Genomic DNA, 24,216 nt, shown 5'->3' on the forward strand with positions numbered 1-24,216 from the left:
CACTACCGCCCACCACCAGTTGGCTGCCAGATAGGCAAAGATGGCGGCGCCCGTGGAGTGGAGCCGCGGCGGAGGCGGGGGGCTTTCTCGGTGTCCGCGCTCGGCGAAGCCATGGTGGCGGCTCGCGGTGCTCCTGCTCTCCTTGTCCTCGCTGCCGGCGGTCACGGCGCTGGTGGAGGGCCTGTACTGCGGCACGGAGGTGTGCTATGATGTGCTCGGCGTTACCCGAGAGGCCGCCAAAGCGGAGATAGCACGGGCTTACCGGCAGCTGGCCCGCCGGTACCACCCGGACCGCTTCAGGCCGGGAGATCCTGGCTTGGAGGGGGAGACCCTGGAGTCCGCACACAAGAAGTTCTTGCTCATCGCGACAGCCTACGAGACCTTAAAGGTTTGTTCACGTTTCTGCAAAGTTTTCCTCCTTACAGGGTTTACTAATCTTCTTATAACTGCTTAAGTATGCTCATTAAACTCACGAGACGTTTCTATATGAGACTAAAATGTTCTCATTTCAACACTCTAATGCATCTTCACATCTTATCCAGTATACTGGTAATATTCCAGTAGGAACTGATGGCAGATGAAATACGATTTATCTGTGTTCACTGTCTTAAACCCATCTGCTGGCTGGTAGACTGCTTGCTATGTTACTGCTATAATATTCTCATAATGTGCATGAAGCTACCATGTGGTGGCTGTCCTGTAATATCTCTGTAAATCTGCTGTCATGTACCATTGTTTCCTTGATGGCCACTTTGCACACTAATGGTAATCTTATCTACCTTCACAAATCAGTGAACAGGCGAGACTTGCTCAAAGAAGTAGTGTTGGTATGCAGTAAACAGCCTGGTTCACCCTCTGTAATAATAAGAATGAGATAAACAAAGGTGTGTCAACACTTAAGTCATCTGATCAGATCTGTCAATCCGCCAAAAACATAACAAACATCTAATGTCCTGTTGAAACTGGAGAAGAGGAGCAAGATTTCCCTCTGCTGCCGAAGGACTGGTTCACCCAAGTTACCAGCCTCTGAAAACAGCAGCTAACAGCTCCTCAGATTAGAGTCCTCATCAGTGCTTCCTAGGTTTCAAACAGCAGACACATCTCAGCTGGATCAGACTTGCATGATGGACCTGCTGCAAAGACACAACAGACAACACATGTTTATGTAGAACAGTTTAACTGTAGTTGATGCACATCATACAAACACAGTTCACTGTCAGGCATTACACTCCGTATTAACTTTGTTTTTCTTGTAACATTATCGCCGCCATGTATGTCTTGGTAATTCATACAGACAGAAGTACATTTTTCTGTCTTCGTGTCGTCGTAGTTATTTTGACTCCAAAAGGGTCTTTTTGGATAAATTTAACAATCCCACACAAACCCCTTTGCATTCTTGGCAATACATGTGACATTCTCTATGATCCTCTGGTCTGAGGATATGATATTGTACTGTACACTACTGTTGTAAAAGTCTACTCACCCTTAGCTGCACATGGATGCATACTGGGTTATGACTAAAATAATGGAATCAGCCTTGATTTTTACAATTCTAGTTGGGATACATTAATTTATATCAGATTTAGACTGCTAGTCTATATCAGCATGGAATAGGGAATACAACCACTTCCTTCTTGTGTCGTAATTTCCTGCCTGTGTCTACATATTAGTGATATGAGGTTGCTTAGGGGTCCGTCTTCCTTCTCAGCCCAAATGGAAGCACACTTTTTCAACTTAACATAGCCCAGACACTGTGATCTTGGCCTTGTTGGTCTGTTATGGGTGCTCGCTGTACGATTATCGTTTCCTTGACATGAATGATTTGCAACTGCTAGCTTGAGCTACCAAGCCAAAATCTGCAGCGGTTCCCCAGATTCCTCAGAATATTAGTACAGTTTACTTAAAATGCTATGTATGTATGTGTTGGCTCCACTTCTGAGGAGCTGTCATGCCATCCATCTATATATACAGCCTGTTTTGATATAAAGAGATGCATCGTGGCTGAGAATGACCATCATCATCATGCTTTATCCTTTCCAGTGTATCATGGTCAGCGAAGCCAAATTTTAGTTGCAATAGCTTTTCTTAATCAAAAGTAAAAAAAAAATCAATAAAACCACACATAATGTGGTCTGTGTCTGGTCTGTGCAGGATGAGGAAACGCGGCGGGATTACGACTACATGCTGGACCATCCTGAGGAGTACTACCATCACTACTACACCTACTACAGAAGACAGCTCACGCCCAAAGTGGACGTGAGAGTCGTCATCCTGGTCGCCATCTGTGCCATCTCAATTTTCCAGGTACAATCAGGAAGCTGAGACCTTTGGCCCATCATAGATAATCCTTTTTTCTATCTTTTAAGTGTGTAATTTAAAGAATAAATCGCATCTCCATTTCTTACTATCAACAAATTCAAGGAAATTACCCAAACCAATCATTTATCCTTCTATACTGTATATTTCATTCCCCTGTGCCACCCTGCGTCCACCCATCTCCCCTGCAGTATTACAGCTGGCACAGCAGTTACAACGAGGCCATCAACTACTTGGTGACAGTCCCCAAGTACCGAATCCAGGCCACGGAGATCGCCAAGCAGCAGGGCCTCCTCAACCGCACCAAGGAGAAGGGAAAGAACCGCCGCTCCAAAGAGGAGATCCGGGAGCAGGAGGAGGAGGTGATCCGCGACATAATCAAAAACAAGATCGACATCAAGGGAGGCTACCAGAAGCCCAACCTGTCGGACATCTTGCTTTGCAAGATCGTGCTCTTCCCCTACTACCTGACCAACTACGTGACCTGGTACGCCTCCTGGATTTACCGCTTCACCATCTGCAGGGAGAGTTACGGAGACGAGGAGAAGCTCTACATCATCAGGTCGGTGCCCCGCCGAAGCGAGAAGACTGTTGAGGTGAACGAGATGACAGTCGATTTTTCTTACCTCGCGTTTTTGATTCTCAGGAGGTACATGAAGATGTCCCAGTCTCAGTTTGACAGTCTGGAGGAAAAGATCAGACAGTCCTACCTGGAGAAGCAGCTCTGGATCAGAGAAAACTACGAGGTGTGTCTCTGTAGATTTATTTCACCCATTTCTTTTGCTTTATGAACCTGATCTGAACCTACTGAGTTTGCCTTTGCTCCCTATTCCCCTCTCTCTTACAACGTGGAATCTTATAATGTGAAGTCATCTATTTCCTTGTCCTATGAACAAATGCTTACACAGCTCCAGTGCTTATTCCTGCAGCTGCAGCAAGTAACTTTTTTTAGAATGACTAGAGTCAAAAGGGTTATGGTTAGTAACTGTAACTGTAAGATAAGATAAGATAAGATAAGACAAGACATGTTTATTAATTCCACGTATGGGAAATTTCCTTGTCACAGTAGCACAGAATTTGGCAAATATATATACAGAAGACAATGACGACTTCGACATGGTTAAAAAAAGAGTTACCAAAACTACACAATACAAATTTGAAAAATATATACAAAATAACAATGCTCTGAAAAATATATAGAGAAAAAACTAGAAATATAAAGACATTCTGTATGTACAGTTTCGGGGGAATAAAAAATAAATAAAAAATAAATAATTGCTTAAACTATGAGATGGTGAGGTAGTGGTTTTGTGCAAAAGAGCGGATTTATTTGTGCAAAAAGTTACTATTTACTCAGCCTGATGGCAGCTGGGATGAATGACCTGCGCTAGCGTTCCTTCTTGCAGCGTGGATGCAGCAGTCTGCTGTGGAAGGAGCTGCTGTAGTGTTCAATAGTCCATTTGAAGTAGTTTTTTCTTTTAACCTCTAGTATCCTTATACAGTAGATTTCTACATGAGGGTCCCTGTTGGTTTTTCTCTTACCTGAAGTGTGCTACAATAGCCTAGAGTTGTAATGCTGCAAGGCTTTTATATGCATATTTTGCATGGGGCATTATATTTGTTTCTTATTTACAATATGCAGCATTCGTAGAGATGCTAACTCAGAGAGGCATCGTTATGGAGACGCAATTCCATGGAAATGGTGGACTGGTTCGCAATCCTGGTTACACTGTGGTCCGTGCACGTTTTGTTATTTCAAGTTTTGTTTTAGACTCCAACATAGAAATGAAAGAAATCAGAGTTCATTTGAGTTTCAGTTTAAAAAGCAAAAATGCTAAACAAGTAAATTTGCCTTTTGTCCTTTAATATATGAAAAAAAGAAAACAGAAAGAGAACTAAAGTTGTTTGTAGCAGTGAGTGATTTCGGAGCTCTCTATAAAAAACCTTTCTGCTGGTCAAAACGGAGCAGGGACATGACTTTGGAGCAATATTCAGATGTAATTTAAGACTGTGTGACACAAGGTACGTCATCTATGTCATATGAAATCTTTTTTTTCTTTTAATACTGCCTTTTATTTAAAAAAAAACAAGTATTGTTATTTATTCTGACGTGGTATAACGCTGTGTGTCCGCTGTGTCTTTCAGGCGTACAGAAAAGAGCAGGAGGAGGAGATGAAGGTGAAGATGGCGACTGACCCAAGGATGAAGAGGTACCGCCGCTGGATGAGGAACGAGGGGCCGGGCCGGCTGACCTTCATCGACGACTAGCAGCCTCGACGTCCGTCCACAGCATTCACACCTGCCTCAGTGCCAGCACAGACGGACACGCATGCCGCTCTGTGTGGAGAAATATCTATTCAAAAAGATTACCTATGCCTGTTTGTATAGCGAGAGATATTTTCATAGTGACCAGGCCTCAGAGAGGGGAGGACTGAGAAGAATAAACTGTGAACTGAGACTTCAGATTACGGAGCAATCTTTCATGCCATTTTTCTTTTCCCAAACAGAGTACAATTCATCTTTAATGAAGTTTAATGAGTTTGTCATTTTTTGTTGTTTTTTTTTTCCTGCTGGTAAAAACAGATGAATCAGTGAGTTCTGGTGCCTGAGTTCTCGTGAACTGACGATTTGCTGGATAAGCAACCAGAATGCTACCAGTTTAAGCCTGGCAACAGTAGAAGCGATAAACAGTACAACACTGAGTCTGCTGATGAGCTGGTAAGTTCCAGATGGATGGTTTGGACCAGTTCAGTCCTCTTTCTCAAGAAAAAGCGGAAGACAGAGAGAGACAAGTACACAGTCGATCAGTTATCGGGTAAATGGAAGCCAAAGATAACAGATGTAAGTTATCTGTAAATTGCACAGTAGATGTTTATCAGCACAGGGCTCCGTTATTGTGGTTTCTGCTCTGTCTCTTCAGACGTTAAAGAAGCTGCTTAATGTTTGCTGTATTTTGAAAGACTTGGTAACCCACCTCTGTGTGTGTGTGTGTGTGTGTGCGTGTGCGCGCTCATATGAGAGTGTCAGAGAAACCTACTGTAGTGGAAACTTTGAACTAATTTACTGACATATCTTTACTTGTGGAGGGCTCAAAATTGTCTATGAGCCACTTGTGAACTCACCGGCAGGGATAACACCCATGAGCAGCGAGCTAGAAAACATGTTTTGGCTCTTGTGATTCAGATCTTTGAGTCCCTCATCTCAGTTCTTCTGCATCCAATGTTCAAACTCGCACTCTGGACATCTGCTCATTAGGTTTTTCAGGTCGGTGCAGTTTTATTTTTTTACGAAACTTGTAGTATTCATAATGATCTCTTAAAGACGTGTGAACTGAAAGCCTGAGTGGTTTCACAGCAGGGAAATTGGTTTCCTAAATGAAATTAAAGATACACATTTAATTTGATTTTGATCAACTATATATCAGCCTTAAAGTTCTCAGTGCTCATTAAAGTCATTTAAAAGCCATGTCATTTTAACGACATCAATGGAAAAGGACTTATAAACCATGGCTATGCTCAAGGGCAGGGTGGAAAAGATATCCAGATATTGACAAGAACTTTGTATATCTTGCTGAGATGAAAAAAGGTGGTGAACCAATAAAAGCTTGCAACACAGTCTAATGGGAACCTGGAAGATTAGCAAAATAGATCATGGCGTAATCTTGAACTTCTGCACTTCTGCACTTCTGCAGTGAAGAGATAAAAAAACCAAACATCCCATCCGTGTATCCGACACTCCAGCCTTCCTCAAATGGATGCATAAAAACAATATTTAAATCATGTTTTGCACTTTTGCATTGTTTAAGACTGGCATTGTAATTAAATGCATGGTGTCGCTGAGCTCACATTTACATCACCGACCGCTCGTCTTGGTGTGTCCTCTTTCTACTCTTCCCTCGCCTGCCTGCCGTTCACATAAACTGACACAAATGTTTAGCTGTTGTGTGGTTTGTGGTGAACTACTAAGGAAGGGTTGTGCTGACTCAGCCTAAAAAGGGAACGCTGACACTTGTTAAGATGCGAGAAAAGTTAGCTTTTTGAAAAACCTTTCTGTTGTTGACGCTTTGTGTTCTGAAACACGGCCTCTGTGGAACAGTAAAGCTGGAGTTCATGTCAGAACTGAGGTTGCTGTTGTTTTCTATTCTGCATGGTGACACAAACTAATGCAATATCCATGAAGTAGGTAATTTCTTTGCAGTACAGGTCTAATGGAACAGTTTCTGGTTTTGCAGTTTCCCAACCAATCAACTCTCAATAACCCACAAGGGCAAAATTAAACATCTCACATTCAATAAAGTGTTTAGATTCATTACTTTGACAGTTTCAGCTTTGCATCTTTCTGGGTGAGTCTCTGCAAGTTTTCATTTGTTGCCGAAACATGAACCATCTTACCGGTCTCAGTCCTCTGTGCCCCCGAGAAGTTTTTCAAGGACCCCTCTGTAGATTCTCCTTTAATCACTTCTAAGTCCGAGATTCAACCCCCACAATATGATGCTGCAACCACCATGCTTCATGGTGTCAGTGGTATGAAGCAGGCGATGAGCAGTGCCTAGTGTTCCTGCCCAGACAGTTTAATGTTTGTCTCAGACCAGAGAATATTCAGCTCATTGAGCGTTGTGAATCGTGGGATTTTTTAAATATTTTTTATAAACAGGAGCGTGCCTTTCTAAACTTCATCCAAACCATTGAGAACTTTTTTAGAGCTCGTACCACAGTCTGGAGTCCCACCAAAGGTCAAAACACATTATTAAATGAGATTTCAGTTTTTGACTTTAAATACATTTACAAAACACTTCTAAAAATATGTTTTCACTTTATATAATGGGTGGGGTCTCATTTGCTTCCATGACAACATGGTTCACAAAATAGCTTATATGGAGGAATGTGCACTGCTGTGCAGCCTTTGAAGTGCCCATGGTTTGAGTTGGAATTTGTGTCTTTATTAAAAGTCAACATGCGCTCAACACAATGATGTGCAAAACTGATCTTTAGTTGCTGGGTTTGCATACTCGTGGCATGAAGCTCACAAAATAAATTATGATCTCGCTGAAGACAGTATTTGTGTTATCATCAGCATGTAACATGCAGGAACTATTTCCTCCCTAACAATCTCTACTGAGCAATTTTGTGCAGTGTCTTTGGCAAATGGGGCTGGTTGTCGGACTAGGGGATGAATGTAGGTCTTTTTACTCCAACTGAATACAGGAATGTCTTTTAATGTATCCGGTTTTAACACAACTTTCACCTTAAGGTGGGATGAACCCCTGAATTTGCTCTGAAAGATCCACATCTTTTAGATTAGAGCTGAATTGTCTTGGCTGATATTTCAAAGTTGATATGAAATATCTAATTTTGTATATGGTTAATAAAGAATCATGACTAAGTTATTCACTGAGCAAAATAAACTTGTCAGTGCTAGGTGGGTATTCAGTGCTTTCTTTTTCCCTGGATTAAGCATAATTCAAATTCACAAAATGATCACTGGATGCTGTGGAAGTGTCCGGTTCAACAAGTCTTAGCTCTAAAAACAACCCAAAAACGAATCAGGATAAAAAGAAGACAAAGGACGCCGTGTCAGGTTTTCCATTAATAAAAATCATTAACGTACACTTTTGAACATACAAAAACAAACGATACAAGGCAGAAGAATGATCAAAGGCCCATGTCATTCCAACATTAACCACAATAATCTGGTAACATAACAGCAAAACGAATAGACTGAACTGGACATAACCTGGATGGGAATCAAGTCTTAGTAACAATGTTTTTATTTTTGTTAACTAATTAGTGCCTGCTGAGAAGATCACAATCATACTTCTTTTTCATAAAAATCAAAACAGATACACAAGTGCAGTGACGTACAGATCTCTGGGAGGGTCTGTCTTTTTTTTTTTTTTTTAAAACAGCGGATATAACGGCTGTAATCTGCCTCGGCAACTAACTACATCACAGGAAGTATGCACACTGAAGGTTTTACATACGCAACTCTGTTCTGTACATAGATTCAGACAATGCAACTATATTATTTGGTAGGAAATGATACAGTAAATGATTCCGGTTGCGTTAAGTGCTTGAGATCCTCTCCAAATTTAAACTTATCAAACCAATAAACTGGTTTGCTTTGATGTTCATTTGGTTCAATAAAGGCCCTTTGAATTTTCCTTTCCATCTCACTGTTTTTAAAAATGTAGCTCGATGACACAATACTGAAAGTGCAAAATGGGATATCAGTCACCAGCCAGTAAAAACAGCTCGATTCCCTCAGATAAGTTTGAACTGTAGATTCAAATGAGTACAAAACATCGGTTTATGAAAAACCTTCAATCTGGAATAAATCCAAATAAAATAAAAAGTACAGTTTTGAGAAAGGAAATTTAATCCCTCACTGGTTATTAATCTCTTCATATATTAAACACAACCGACTGCAACCTCGCTTACTGCATACTCTCTACATGCTGGGGAGCGCACCGGATCATCTCATGGACTCAGAAGCCTGCATTTCTTTGGATGTCCAGGAGATAATTCCATCTACCCCATGAGGAATCCATAACCATTTGGTTTGTGTCTGAATACAAACTGGGATACTTTTGTTTCAGTTATCATTTTAACAAGAAAACATGGAAGTGAACCAGAATCGGGGTTTTAATGCATCTTGGCAAGTGTTGGTGTCTCTGAGACTGAAAACTTGACTGTAACACTACAGCAGATTGGTTTTTCTTGTCAGTTCTGGTGCCTCTTAAAGTCCAACACACTCACAAACTGTCCAGAGAATATTTTTCTCATCTCTCCCTGTGGGGTTTAATGAGCATTAAGCCATGCTTTTCACCAGTTCCAAGAACTCAAAGGTCCAGGTGGTTGTCTGTCACCTGTAACAATGTATTTAAAGTTAAGCAAACTTCAAAAGGACAGAAAGGACTTTGGCCAAGTTTCAGTTCTTAGTCTGGTTACTCCTTCATTGACCACTTAGAAAAGACAACACGAGAACAAACTGAAAGGCTTTAGTGAAATCACAAGAAAAAGCTGTCCGATCGTCTCAAACAAACAACTCAAACTACTTCACAACAGGAAGGGGTTTTGGCAATGATGAAAGCAAAACGCAAAAAGACTCCTGTCTTTTTTTTAAAAAAAATTTTATCCCAGTTTTTAACAGCTGAAGTTGTATGAATGCTGAAGTTGGCGGCATGGAGTCTGTTGAAGTACTGTAGCACACTATGTGATGAAAAATCACAAATCTTGTTTTGCTCTATACAATAACCAGGAACAGGAAATCCACTTCAGTCAGCATTTAATCCAACGAGAGGAAAAATTTGCTTTAGGGATACTTCCAAAGACATGATAATTTCCATGGTTCCTCTTTGAGACGTGACCAACAAGATTGAGATTCTGAGCCAATTGTTTCAAAGGCCTTAGAAAGTCCAACTTATCAAACTGGTAAACTCGGGCCAGTTTATTATGCTTCCTGGATCCCTGTCATATGGAAGTCCATTTTGATTATACAAATGATTATTTGAGCCAAAAAAGTAAATAAATAAAAGTCTTAACTGAAAAATTAGGATGTAAGTGACAACATATGGGACCTAATTAGTCAAAGCTGTAAAACTGTTTTACTATCACAATACTGACTGACCCTGATGATTTTGTATTTTTATCATTCCTAAAAATTTTGGCCATTTTTTTTCTTTGTGTTGCAGAAATGGGCTTCCATACAGTTGTGCTGCCCGTCCTGTTACTGTGTCCAAAAATCAGCTACTTCTTCAGAGTGATTACAATGTCGCCTTCTTCTTAAAGTTTTTTTTTTTTTGTGAATATCAAACAACCAAGCCGCTTCCACCAACTGGCTCCAGGCTACATTGCTTCACTGGGAGTTTGCTCAATTTTCTGTGGCCAGATGTGTCACTAGCAAGCAGGACAAATGTTTGAAGACTACTCCAGAAATGTTGTGTGTAGGTTTGCAATGACCATACTTTCCTCAACGTGTTTACTTCACTTTCGTTTCTTTTGAGCTGGCTACAATTAATCTGTTCAATGATGTGTTTACTGATCAGCACTGTTGTTTCCTACACATGAAGTTCTGAAAGGAAGAGGAGCATTTTTCCAAAATGTTTGTCTATTTAAAAACTTTTTGAAACCATCGATTTATTCAGAAAGTCATTAAAGAGCCTCGTAAAGTTTTGGACCTATCAAAGGTAACATAAAACCATGGAGATTTTTTTTCTCTATTTTCAGGGTTTAAAGAACGATTTCCATCTTCTCACATGGAAAAAAAAGGTCAGTTGTGATAAATTGCCTACTTTCATTTTGAAAAATCTTTTTTCTGAGTCTGTTCTCATCTTTCATGGTGCGAGGATCAAGTGCTGGGTTGAATGCTTCAGATGTTTCAACAAGTGCGTCATTTTGTTTCTGTCACGTGGAAGGAGGGGACCTCAGGGCGTCTGCAGAGTCTTACGATGTTTTGACCAGGTCGTACACGTAAATGAGGAAGTCGTCATCAAACTTGATGAAGTAGACGGACGGTTTGGCCTCCACCTGGTGGATGACCATGCCCGTTCGTTTTCCGCCGTCCTCTTTGGCATACTCCACCTGTTTACCCACCAGGCTGTCCACCACCTCGCCAGGTTCCCTCTCCGCTGGGACACTGTCGTCTGCAGGGAGACAGCGAAGCAACAAAATAAAACAGCGATTCCTTGTGGATTCCACAATGATATTTTTTGGTAACACCACCCATTTAAAGAAGAAGAAGAAGAAGAAAATAAATGACAATAACATATCTTCACTCACTGGAGTCAGGCATGATACGGAGGTCTCCTTCTTTATAGTCGTCGAGCAGCTGGTACATGTATAGGACAGGATCTTTCTCGTAGGTGATGTAGAACCAGGTGGTCATGATGGGAGCCCGGGCCAGCACCATCCCCCTCCACTCCTCCTTTGGACCCTCCTCCGTCTCAAACATGTGCTCCACAGCTTTGCCAATCATTGTATCCGCCAGGTTAACGTCTGTCAGACGGGATTTGGCTGTGGGGATGAAAATTCAAGTCAAGACTGAAATCACTTTGCAGCCTGTGCCACATTTGCACCTTTGTGAGGACTTGTTGTTTTAGAAAAATAATTTAAAAACGGGAAACAAGCAGTACTAGAAGATAGTTTTTAACTCAGGCATCTGAGACTTTACACAACTCCTTGGTCTAAGCCAGGGGGTGTCACACATGGGACCCGGGGGCCAAAACCGGCCTGCCAATCTGCGGGATGAATTTGCATAGTGCAAAAATTACACTGAAGACTTTAACTGCAATTTTTCAATATAATGAACTGCTATTCTGAATTCGTCCACTAGGGGTCGCACTGTTTCAGTAGAGAGTTGCGGACATAGCACTACACTGAGACCCACAACTAAACAGCAGATGGCAGCACTGTGCTGAAATTGCACTTACTTTTTTTAAGACAATTCAGGTTGTTCATTATTTATTTGTTCATTAAATGTAAACACTTTCACAATGTACTTTGCACTAAAACACAGGTATATATAATTTTGAAGTTGTCATTATTTATAGGTTATTATGGTGTTATGTTACTGGTCCAGCCCCATTGAGATCAAATTGGGCTGTACGTGGCCCCTGAACTATAATGTATTTGACGCCCCTAGTCTAAGCTGTCTGTTCTAGATGTTAACATCTAAAATGTTATCATAAACAAGCTTATTTCCTGACATTTAGTAAGTTAGACGACATGCTTAGTGTCAGGATGTTACATCTTGGGTTTCAGTAAGTAGCCTATCAGTTCAGGTCGGTCTTACCCAGCCTGTCAGGGAGAACTTCCAGTCCCTGAACCCTCTCATCTTTATGAAGCTCCAGTCCATACACACAGTCGAATCCATCGTACTTTATCAAGTAGAGAGATGGGTTCACTGGCACCTGGTGGACACAAATTCACATAAAACACTTTTCTTCCCCCTTCTGTGCTTCTGTCTACTAATATTCTGATAGTTTTTTTCTTCCTGATACCGATTTCAATGCCTGAACTGTGCCTTTTTTAACAGCTGTTTACTACTAACTCTGTATGGTTATGATATGATGCTAAGCTATGACAGCTAATCACCTGCACATCTTTTTGCCTGGAAGTGTTCGTCACTGTCTCATGTTTTTCTACCTTTCTGACATTCACTTCGACAACAACAATATACATTTAAGTCTGCCAAGAGCAGGCACCAATGAAGAAGCAAAAAAAAAAAAAAAAACGAGTTTAGCACGGAGATAACATTTGTATATGTTACTGGACATTGTGTGGTACATGTGACTATAAAACAAGTTCTACGCCTACTGGAAATTAAGCCAATCAGTAAATGACTTGACCCTTCATTTACCTGGTCAAGCACAGTTCCTTTCCAGATCACGTGTCCTCCTCCTTCCTTCCAGACGTGTTGGATCCTGCAGCCAACGATGTTGCGTCGTGGCTGCGACAGCACTTTGGTGGTCGGACCCAGACTGCTCTTATGCTTTCTGAAATTAAATAACAGTCAGCACTATCCAAATGCGCAGTTGCATTTGTGACCTAACGTTTTCGCCTCAACAAAATAAAGACGCTGCAAAGTATCCTAACTCACTTGTGCGGATTCTTTTTCTTCATCATATTTGCAGAAACACCTGCATGCCCTGAGGAGAAAAAAACAATCCACAGCACATTTACTAAACAGTGGAGAAAAATGGTGATGGGTTCTCTATTAAAGTAAAAAAACAACAAAAAAAAAAAAAAACTACCAGGCATTTATTCACATACTGCTGGATCACTTTCTACATGATACAAACAAATATTATGCCATGTGCCACATGTACCATTAAAAAGCCACAGCAACTATCAGCTTTATGGTAATCATCATTAACATTCCCCTTAAAAGGGCTATTGATTTTTTGCTTGCAGTATTGTAATTTGTCTTACATTGTCATATGCACCAAGTACTTGGATTTTTGTTCTTCAGCTGTTGTGCTTTAGCTCATTCAATTTGAAAGTATAATAGCCTCAAGGTAGTAGACCTCCATCAACCAGTCAGGTGGAAGTTTAGGTGAAAGTCTGTCTAGACTCATATAATGTATGAATGCATAATATGTGTAGTTTCTGGTGAAATAGAACTGGTTACAGTGAATCATTTCAAGAGAAAAACATACTTTTAGCACCTTCAGTAAGTTTAAGGGCTCAAGAACAAGTGTAGGAGAAATCAGGCAAAATCATAACCCACAGACGCTTTTTTTTTGCGTTCCTGGTGACGCTCTCATAGACTTTTGCTTCAGACATCTCTCTCTGGTCCGGCCTATCTAAAACCAGTCAGAGATATTCCAGTTATCTATGTGGAAAAGCTCTTTGTTTGCTTCGGCCTGGTATCTAAGGTGAAATATCGTGAGTCTGTTCCTCTACATTCATCCTGCTGTTTCAGTAAGAAATGTGTGTGTGTGTGTGTGTGTGTGTGTGTGTGTGTGTGTGTGCCGGTGTGTCGGTTTGGCTGGCAGCCACCCATCCTCAAGATGAAACAGAAGTAACACTATGTTTTACCGATCAGATGGAACTTTAGGTCATTACTTTGTGTTCTCCACATTTTCCATCATTTTGATTGTGGCTGATCGTTGTTTCATCCAGAAAAGTATCTGTTTATTTTTGGATGTTTTGGTGAACTGCAGTATGGCCTGTTTTTGAGGCTGACCAGGCGGTTTGCATCTAGTGGTGAATTCTTTGATGTTCTGCTTACAAAGTCTTCTCTTTGTTGTTAACATGAAAAGTCGTTTGCCTACAAAAAGGAGAGCATTCTTGACTTGTTGCGAGGTCAACAGGTTCTTTATCTACCAGCTAGTTTGCCATTTTTTGTTTTGGATTTCCTGACCAAAAAGAACTACTTTTGATTTCTCTGATGGATTTTTGCTTTTGCTGGCCTTGGGTGAGCTCTTTTGTGCATGAACTAACACTGAATGAATGCCACACAGCTGTCAAGTAATATTTAGCAGCCAAGTTTATAATCACCTTTAATCCCTTGCAGTGTGCCAATATGTTCTAAAAGGATTATGCTTCCCATGCTGTTATTTTCTAAACTAATATAAACTTTCCATTCAGCTGCCACTTTGCTTAGATTTAGAGGCGGCGGTGGGTCAGTAGATAGAGCCAGTTGTCCACAAACCGGAGGGTAAGCGGTTTGAGCAATCCTGTAGAGCCACGTCTGGAGCAGCAGAACCCTTACTTGCTGTCAGTGCTTGTGTGTGAGTGGATGTAGATGTGTTATTGTGACTGTAAAGCCCGCTGAGGAGTAGGCATCAATGCAAAGCACCCACCGAGCGGCAGCTTGCTCAGCCTGCTTTGTGTTGTTAAACATCCATCCTATTTCTCGCTGTGTATGATGGAAGTGAGGGTGACCTCTGACCTGTATCAGCTGTGTCTCTGTGTCCCGGAGTGCTCTTCATTCATCTGGAGGCAGGGGGGCAGCCAGGCTGCCCAGCCACACAGCTACAACACGAACCTGTCCAGGGCTGAGACAACAAGAGGAAAACAAATTACCAAATTACTACCAGACACAAATAAGAGTTCAAACATTTGAGCTTTACTGACATCTACTGGCGGCAAATACGCACATTTGACACAATCACTAAGACATTATAACTGATGTCAAATCAGGTGGTTTCACTCCCAGGTGGCTGTTTTTTTTTTTATTTTAGTTTGGCGTAATAAAATAGTGTTGGATGGGCGAACAACAGTTTGTCTGTTTTTCTAATTACTTTTCAGTGCTGATTTGAGAGAAAACCAAAGTGCATTCACTCCTTCCAAGACAGAAGCATCTTCCTGTCTTGAGCCACTTATACTGCTTCAGACAGGATAGCCTGTTCTACAAAGGTCCATAAGTAGGATCTCATAAATTCAGCTCTGCTTGTGTGTGTGTGTGTGTGTGAGCGAGAGAGAGCGAGAGAGAGAGCACTGAATGTGCTGTGTTTGTGCAAAAGGGAATATGTCTATTGTATTGCCATTAGACAGCTTTTAGGCTGGAAGCCATCAGCAGTATCTGGCAGCACTAGATATGATGTCAGATCCTTTTTTTTTACTATATACGGACCTACCTCCAGGTCATGTTTAGCCTAGTTAACACAAAGACTGGAAGCAGGGGAAACTGATAACCAACAGCCTAATATTACTCCTTCTAGCTCTGATTTCTGAATGTTATATGAATACTTTTACATATTAGGTATCAAAAATGCTTACTTTTTGTTTGATTAGACTGTTCCTACTTCAAATTTTAGGAACAACAGTTTTGTTCATTTTAAGCGGTGAAGTGGAGAAATGGCGAGTTAACATGCTACTGTAACCACAGTGAAATGCCCACACTTGATGTCAACACACATGCTACATTGAAAGTGCTGAATGCAATCATGCCGAGTTCAGCATGTCAGTATGCTAAAATGCTTACCGTTAGCATGGAAGAGTAACATGCTACATTTTGACAGTGTCTGTAGAATCAGGTCTGGTTATTGCCCTTTCACATACTGTATGTAGCAGACAACAGAAGATTCTCATCTGTGTCCGACAGGTTCTTGGTAGTGGAATAATAGTTCAGCAAAGGGTGGTGACTGGGTGGAGCATGCAGGAGGCAGGATATGACTCACAGGGCAGGAGAGAATTAGCGCCTCTGTTAAGAATGTATTTGAATTTATTTATTTTTTTTCGCAATAACGACTTGTTATTTTTTTATTAAGAACAAGTAATCAATTTTAACTCTTTTTTTCAGAATTACGACTTGTTATTTTGTTTTATAACAACAATATTTTTCTAATAGTGGCTATAAAGAGGCTTTACACTAGTATGTTATATTTCACTACAGTGATTACATTAATATGCCGATCACGAGCATGTTAACCCAGTCACAAGCTAATTTTTATAGACAACTAAAGCAAGAAAAAGATAAATGAAGGTTTAGCAATAGTTACCCAGTCTAGAGTATTCGGGGGTGTTGCAGAGATGCTCAGCAGTTTTCTGTCTCAGTCTTCGTGCCGTGAGGACAAAACCAGGATCAAACCTATGACAGTAAATAATAAAGTTAACAGTTGAGCAAAAATGCCAGATATTTAATCTCATGGATCAAACTAAATGTAATGGCTAATATTATAGCTGCAGCATTTTAGCTTAAATTGAATTTACTTTTTAATTTTAGGTTACCGTATTGATATAGTTTTGTTACTGATGAGAGGTCTGAAAAAGCAGTTATCTAGACAACACAGGCAAAGAAAGAAAATGTCTGCATCAGTTTGACGAGACATACACCGCTGTGTCTTAAATCATTCATGCCAAGCCTTTTCATCAACATTTCTGTTGTCATTTTTACTGCCTGCAGCATGTTTCAGTTCTTGCTGGTGCTGTGACTGTTTGGAGCGCATGTGTTGTCAAATTGATGCATTTTTCTGTTTGTGAAGAGCAGGGGGCGACAAACCACCATAGGCCGTATATAAATATGGACATCTTGACTGTATTGGCCAAACTGATGCTATTTTCCCAGGGATACGAGTCAGGAGTGGAGCAACACAGAGCCGCGTTATTGATGACCCGCCCATACTTCCTGCAGACTCACTCGCTTTTTTGTTTGATTAATACTGTGCTCTGCTCTGCCTCCACCAGTTAAAAAGAAATGTTGGATTATACACTGCACTTTTTTATTTATCTATTTTTTTTCCTACTCTCACGGTCCTATGGGGCTGTGAGATGTGTAGATTAGTGTTTAAGTTTGGCCTAAATCCCATCCACTAACATGGAGGGGGCGGAGCTTATGACCTCTAATTCAGCCAGCCACCAGGGGGAGCTGTACTTGCTTTGGCTTCGCTTTAGAGGAGCTGTTCCACCATTCATCTTTATTTACAGTCTATAGTCTGGTCACACTGTGACACTGAGGATTTATTTTTTATTTTTTTGCCTCTCCAGTTGACATCCTTACATTCTGCCCTGAGCTCTGACTACGGGCTGCATCATGTAAAAGTGTCAGGCATTTTATTTATGTATTTCTGTGACCAAAGTGTCAGCAACACATTTGTCGGGTTATGACAAAAAAAACAGTCAGGAGTCAACCAACTTGTTAATGGACATTCTAAATGTAGTTCTCAGTTTCATACTGAAGTACAGCCTGACCGTAAACTTCTGGATCAAATCTTATCTGAAACTGAAAACACAAGTGTACCCAAATATAGCATAAAAATATGTTGGCCAAAGCCACTGCTTGTTACACCTTCCTCTACACACACAAGCCAGCGCAACTGTTTTGACCTGAAATCACTTCCTTTACTTAAGATAAGATGTATAATGATCAGCATGAGACCACTCTGTATTTAGCACGTCATGTGAAAAACACACAAAACAGATGTCAAACCATTTGACTGGCAACATACTCAACATTAGCATGTCAAGCCATTGTCACACATGAACTCCAGACACAGCCTGGTGGAGGAAAGACAGTGCAGCATCAGCTCAGTCGTCAGCTTGTGAGGGTTTTGTATTCTGAACATGAGACTTCAATTATTGATCAGTGGAGCCTGTACGGAAGGCCTGCAGTGTATTATTTATCTGCAGGCAGAGTGTTATATAACACATTTGACCATCTAACTGCTCACTGCCTGCTCTGCTCAAGGCTTTCAAGAGCTAGAGAGTCCTCTAACTGTTATAATTGTAAAAAAAAACACTGAGTAAATTACAAATTAGAACAGAAATAAATCGATAAACTGAAATATGCCCAGCCACTACACAAATATTTAAGACTCAAAACCAGAGGCTGCATTATTGCTGTATTCCTTTCATTACAGAACATTACCTTGCCAGGATCAGCATTGGCAACAATGCACAGGCTCAGATGGCACAATCACCGAGCAAAAGAGGGAGATTTTTCCACCAAAATGTAACTAGAAACCTGATAGCAAACAGCAGCACTCTGATCCAAAAAGGTGCAAGACGCTTTAATTCCTTAACTTTGATCAGGGTTTGTGACAAAAGTTAGCTGAGCCGCCGTTAAATCCTCCGACATATTCGTGCACACTGCAGATGAAACTAACCTACCAGAAACATGAGATATTTTACAGTGTTTGGCTGCAGCTGGTGGCGATTTCCTCCTGTTGCCCCGGGCAACACATGATTAGTCATCTGCTGTCCTGTAGGAACGAATGATGCTGGACAACAACGACTGAATGTCATTCCGCGCAGCTTATAACTTCAGCACAGTGAAACCTGAGAGGTGGAGCTCCGTTGGAAGTGGAGCGAAAAAACTTTGCACACATACATACACACACCGTCATGTTTCCATCACTTCAGAGACACTGCATTGACTTGCACTAATATCCTGGAGACTTAACCTAACCAAAAGTACTACTTGTCTAAATCTACTCCTAAGCGTAAACTTAAAATAACTTTAATCCTTCACTTTAAAACTGAATGATTTTCCCACAGTGTGACTGTGTAAACAGATCAATAACCTCACAACATGAGTAATACTAGTCCCCACAGACACACTGTAGTGGTACTGTAAAAAAGTCCAGACTGAAAAATCTTTCAAATGTTTCACTCTGTTCTCCCCAAAAACATCTGGATTACATCAAGTCCCAACACTGCCCAAACTGTTCTTCATAACCACGATTCAGCAAGCACTGTAAAGCTAGACTTTTCTTAGCATTTCCTTTTCAACATATGTTACCACTTTAACACTGAATCAAAAGGCCATGTTTTGTCTTGTACGTTTCTGCTACGTTTGAGTATATCTTCACAAAGTCTTCAGTGGTGCATGATGGCACCGAGTTTGATTTCAAAAGGAGAAATCATGCACAAGGAAAACCAGTCTTAAATTGATGGGGTTGTCATAGCCGCAGCACTGATAAGCTCCAGGAGCACTGAACGTTAATTGTTCACTTGGTTTCCTTGAAGCAAGTGGAGCACACAGATTTGTTCATTCATTTGTATCATCGGATCTAAATACTTCCAAACAGACGCAAGAATATTTTTCTTTATCATTAGACCCCTATCATTTACCTTCTGTTCCACCAGCCGTATGTATCATGACTGACCTCCGGAGGCACACTGTGTGAACTACTAAAGAGCAAGAGTCTCAGAGTTTAATTTAGCAATGGTTGTTGTGATATGAAAAAGCATACTGTTGAGGTTTCTAAATACAATGGCATACATCACTTAACTGTGTCATTAACCATAGTAAGATGAGGCACAGTTGCGTATCAGAGATCCAAGATGTCTGATGGCTAAAATATGGTATGCATCAACAAAAGAAATTGCAAGATACAACAGATCAACACTAAGTAAGTCAGAACACAGAAGCCAAACATATTTTTGTCAAAATGTAGGTTCAACTTATTTACCTTACTCCTCAGACAGTCATGTTTCCCAACAAGTCAGAAGACAATATGTCTGGGAACAGGCAGAACCTTTACAAATGGCATCCATTCTACAATACAGTAAACTTCATACAGTGAAAATGTCTGGGGAGAGTATTTATGCTGTCAAGCTGCAGACCTGAGCCTGTCTAGAGCTAACATCCATATAACACTACAGCAAAGATGTGGCTATAAAAATGTGGTGAGTTACAATTTAACAAACTGAACCTTGAAACAGAATCTGGAACTCGGCCACACAAAGACTCCGATTTACGAGGGAAAGTGAGCCAGGGCTCAATCTTAGGCCATTATTCTTTAACATGTGAGTGTGACAATTTTGTCATGTTACTAAGACTGAAGAGTAACACAAAATAACGCTGAACTACCTTGTTGACAACGCAGCCACACTGGAAAATAAAAGGTCAATCAGCAATCTACTGTGGTATATATATACACCAATCAGGCATAACATTAACTGACAAGTGAAGTGAATAACATCGTTCATCTTGTGACGATTGTACTCTAAGGGAAATCGGGGGAGAGGGTTTACACAGTCAAACATCTGGCGTGTTTAACTCACATACAAGTGGGGCTACTAATGTCCTATTTTGTCGGTTATAAAAAGAAAAGGTGGTTCCTGAACTCACTCATTTTATCCTACTGTTGCTGCAAACACAAAACATCTGCAGCCAGTATCCCTGTTTCACACTAACCTAGTTAGTTAGCAGCTACGCTCATGTTCCAACACCGCAGCTGGCATTCACAGTGATGCCATCCACACTCACCTGTTCTGATTATCTCTCAAAATCTTTTAGCTCAGGAATTTAAACTGTCGGCATGGAAATGTGACACCCAGTATTAGCAGGATATAGTAAATGCTCATGTATTTATATAGCACTTTTTCTACTGGAACTCAAAGTACGTCATCTACACACTGGTTCACACAAGCACACACACACATTTACACATGAATGCCAAGCGCCCAGCACTGGGAGCCACTCTTGCTCAAGGACACCTTGGCATGTGGCCCACGTACTGGGGATAGAGCCACTATTCCTCTGGTTCTGGGTCAAACCAGCCCTACCTACTGAGCTGCCCACTAGCATCCTTTTATTGAGCTGTGGTTGAACTGATCCTTTGAAAAACATAAAAAAAAATGCGGTTGTGGGAATGTGGGATGACAGATGTGGTGAAATAGTGCCCAAAAAAATCTGGGGCAACTGGACTTGTAGAGTTTGTTGAAGATGTTTCTCCAATCATCCAAGAAGCTTCTTCAGTTCTAAAAGACTGGTGGGGAGTTGAGCTTTAATAGGAACATCTGTGGGGGTTGTCAACCTGAAACACACATGACTGGAGTCTAAATACTTACCTGTGATTGTGATTTTCTTTCTCCAGTAAATGGTACTCTTAAGATCTATTACTGTCCAGAGACTCCAGACTCAAGGTGTGAACTGGGTTGAAATGTTTTGGTGACAGATGTTAAGGCGGTATTGTAACGGCAGGTTATATATCAGCGAGGGGCTCAAAGAGGGGTGTTCCAGTTTGACACAGGTGTCTTCCTTTACTCCTCTTTCAAACCCTGTGTCTTCTCTGGCTGAAATGTGGATGTTGTTGTCCTCGAAGTGTGCCTTTTCTTTCAGGTGTAGGTGGACAGGTGAGTCCTGGCCTGAGGAGCTGGCTCTCCTGTGTTATATCCTAGTCATGCGAGTCTCAGGTGAGCAACACCCACTTCCTATTTAAACCTCAACCCCGCCACCACCTGTGTTTTAGAGCTGAAGAAGCTGCTTGGATGGGTGATGAAACGTCTTCAAGAAACTCTACAAGTCCAGGTGTCCTTATTTCAGATATACCATGAACGGCAGAGAACCTTCACACACATGCTTAAATAACACATTTCTGGGGACTCCAGATCTCATCTGGACACTGTCCAGTTTTTGCTGAGTTACAGACGAGCACCAGTAAGTGGGCTGTAGTTTTACCTGCAGGATCAGACTTCAGATGACCTTCCCTTTGATTTGCTTACAAGTTGATAAAAAGGGTTGTAGACTGGAGCATTCAAATCAGCTGTAAACAAAGGCTGCATGCTTCTATTTTATTCACTGCATTTGAATGAGACAGTGCAGCTGCAGACCAATAGCCTGAGTTCAAAATACTGCCATCCACTGCTCCCAGTTTTCACCGTGACAGCTGTTTTTGGCCCGTTTCTTCTTCAACATTTGTTTCTTTTCTGCTGTTCATGAATGAGTACGCAACCCAGCTTAACTACCAAGGTTAAAATAATAATAACAATGATACCATACAGTCATCATCTGCACTGACTACACGACCAAGCAGGTTCTGCAGGGCCAGCGTCAGCCATGTTGCTCGTTTTTTTTTTTAAACTCACTATTATTTACAACCCCGGATCAGAGGGAAGGGGGGCGGACAGGGGCCCCATACCAGCAGACAACGGAGGGACTGTCCGACAGCATTTCAGCGGAAAAGGAAGAAATGTCCCAGACAGAAAGACAGCAGCAGACCGGGTTAGGTCTCTGGCTGTCTGCTGCTGCCTGCTGCTGCTTCCCCCGCCCCTCCCCCTCGGCGGGAGAACGCAACCAGCAAAACGAACGCTCAGTGTGTTTTGGTTTTGTTTTTGTTTGTTTTCTTGTTTTGGTTACCCGTGGGGTGACTAGCTAGCTAGAAGACAGGTGCATGTTCAGTTCTGTCTTACCGTTATGATTTAAGGGAAAAAATGGAGGTCGAAGCTGACTGCGAAGGGGGTTCTCGCCTCCTGCTGTCTGTCCACAGAGCCCGTTTCGACTTCACAGGAACCACTGAGACTCCACAGCCATCTCATCACAAAAAAAGTTAAGCTAGAAGTGATGACACGTCACACGTCTGGCCAAGCCTTTCACAATAAAAGCGATTCTAGCTGCTACTGGTAACGTTAAAAAGTGAACGCATGTACCGGGTAGATTCAGTAGTATGAAAAAGGCTTGGCGTATCCACAGCATTTAAGAATACTGATTGTAAAAATATGGGGGCCACATCCACAGTCCAATAACTCCATCACTGTGGGATTTAAGGTTGGATTTTGTGTATGATTGCAAATATTGCAAATACTTTAACTCCGTGAACAGAAACACTGTGGCTTATGCTGTATATAAAGAAGTGAAACCTGAGTTGTTAGCTAAAGAAAAACAGTAATTGCAGAACATTGGTTAATCTATAGCTATATTAACATAGATGTAAGTAATCTTTTGAAAACTTGATGTGCATACACAAAGTGTGTTGGTATTTATCAATTTAATATCCGTGTTATTACATCAGTGAACTGATCGAGGTCAAAGCAGAAACTAATATGAATGTCAAGAAAAAGTACCAAACCCCCAAATAGGTTATTGGATCGAAGCAAAACCCAGCTTTTAATTTACCGTACTACCATATTTCCGGCATTATTGCCGCAACCTTGACGCTCCTCAGTCCCTCTCCCCGCCCCTGCCTCCTTTTGCCAAATAGTGCAACCTAGAGGAACTACACAGAAGCTGACTGGCGCATTACGCTGTCGTTCCTTGCATAATAGTGATCCGTCCTTCTGTTGAATGCGACAGTGGAGGAGACAGAGACATAAACAGATATAAAGACAGACAGGCGGGGGGGGGGACAAACAGACTGATGTGACAGGTCATTAGTTAATAAAGTGAGTTATAATAGAGACTGTGCCTTGAGAGTTATTGAAGCAAATGTGTCAAATGGTGTTTCTTCTGCTCTGTCACTTAGTGGATTTTATTGTGCCCAGTACACCTGTACTGTTACAGGTTGTAACAGTATTATCATTATTATATTCAGTTTAAGCTGTTAGTTGGACTGACAATGGAAACTAGCGCCCTATGGAACATAGCAGCAGGCTAACATAGTCCTACTGTCCATCCTATATCATTATTATATGTTATTATTATGATATCACCATAATACTCATAAATAGATGACAGCAGCGTACCTTTATCTATTGCCCGTTTTTCCTCCTTGTCTTTTGTCTTTTTTCTAAACTGGGCATCTGACGCTTTGACCTCTTCTTCTCCATGGTGTTAATCACTTCATTACCCATCAGTCAAGAGTCTGTTGGGTAATGTAGTGTAGTGTACACACTGCTTTTCTATTAACTTCATTATTTAACACAAACCAAAAAAACTTAACAGTAGAATGAAATGTTTCATGTTGTCATTATAAATGTATAGTAGTCTACTGTAGAGGTCTGCTGTTTGACAGTCCAAGATCTGTCTACTCATCAAAAAGCCCACTTCAACTCACAAAGTGAAATCACATCAAATAGACATCACATGCCGTGCAAGGTGATAGAAAACAGATCGCACAAATGAAACAAGATGTTTTTCTGTTATTATGTATTTTATTTTCCCAGTGGCCATGCGCCATGCTGCCCCTGACAATCTGCCGCCCTGGGCGCCCACTCAGGCCACCCATATCTGAATCCTCGTCTGATCAAAGGAACGTTCTTCATTGTTTTGTTGGAATTTATTCTTCAATCAAAA

At 41.1% G+C, this 24,216-nt stretch overlaps 2 protein-coding genes across 2 annotated transcripts; one reads left to right on the forward strand and one right to left on the reverse strand.

The window, feature by feature from the left end:
* The first annotated feature begins 31 nt into the window (after positions 1-31).
* On the forward strand, positions 32-6,712 carry dnajc25 (DnaJ (Hsp40) homolog, subfamily C, member 25). Its single transcript, XM_084571621.1, has 5 exons — positions 32-388; positions 2,152-2,304; positions 2,508-2,878; positions 2,963-3,062; positions 4,462-6,712. Exons 1-5 carry the CDS (start codon positions 41-43, stop codon positions 4,582-4,584), a joined length of 1,095 nt encoding a protein of 364 aa, XP_084427747.1. The 5' UTR covers positions 32-40; the 3' UTR covers positions 4,585-6,712.
* Positions 6,713-7,796: 1,084 nt separating this feature from the next.
* LOC311507322 (spindlin-1-like) lies at positions 7,797-22,514 on the reverse strand. Its single transcript, XM_084571622.1, has 8 exons — positions 22,398-22,514; positions 16,262-16,350; positions 14,710-14,815; positions 12,913-12,961; positions 12,673-12,808; positions 12,106-12,223; positions 11,094-11,327; positions 7,797-10,957 (listed from the first exon to the last, which is right to left on the reverse strand). The coding sequence occupies exons 3-8, from the start codon at positions 14,747-14,749 to the stop codon at positions 10,758-10,760; spliced, it is 777 nt and encodes a 258-aa protein (XP_084427748.1). The 5' UTR covers positions 14,750-14,815; positions 16,262-16,350; positions 22,398-22,514; the 3' UTR covers positions 7,797-10,757.
* Between the last annotated feature and the right edge of the window lie 1,702 nt (positions 22,515-24,216).

Source organism: Chelon labrosus (assembly GCF_963514085.1).
Source record: "Chelon labrosus genome assembly, chromosome: 22".
In the NCBI taxonomy this organism is placed as follows: Eukaryota; Metazoa; Chordata; class Actinopteri; order Mugiliformes; family Mugilidae; genus Chelon; species Chelon labrosus.

Bases quoted from the DNA above. Each gene is read 5' to 3' on its own strand.
- dnajc25 (XM_084571621.1), top strand. From the start codon at position 41: ATGGCGGCGCCCGTGGAGTGGAGCCGCGGCGGAGGCGGGGGGCTTTCT. The intron at 2,879-2,962 runs GTCGGTGCCCCG...TTTGATTCTCAG, and splicing joins GAGAAGCTCTACATCATCAG to GAGGTACATGAAGATGTCCC. The intron at 3,063-4,461 runs GTGTGTCTCTGT...TGTGTCTTTCAG, and splicing joins GGATCAGAGAAAACTACGAG to GCGTACAGAAAAGAGCAGGA.
- LOC311507322 (XM_084571622.1), bottom strand. From the start codon at position 14,749: ATGAAGAGCACTCCGGGACACAGAGACACAGCTGATACAG. The intron at 12,962-14,709 runs GTCAGAGGTCAC...TTTTCTCCTCAG, and splicing joins CAGAGACACAGCTGATACAG to GGCATGCAGGTGTTTCTGCA. The intron at 10,958-11,093 runs GTGAGTGAAGAT...GTCTCCCTGCAG, and splicing joins CCGTATCATGCCTGACTCCA to ACGACAGTGTCCCAGCGGAG.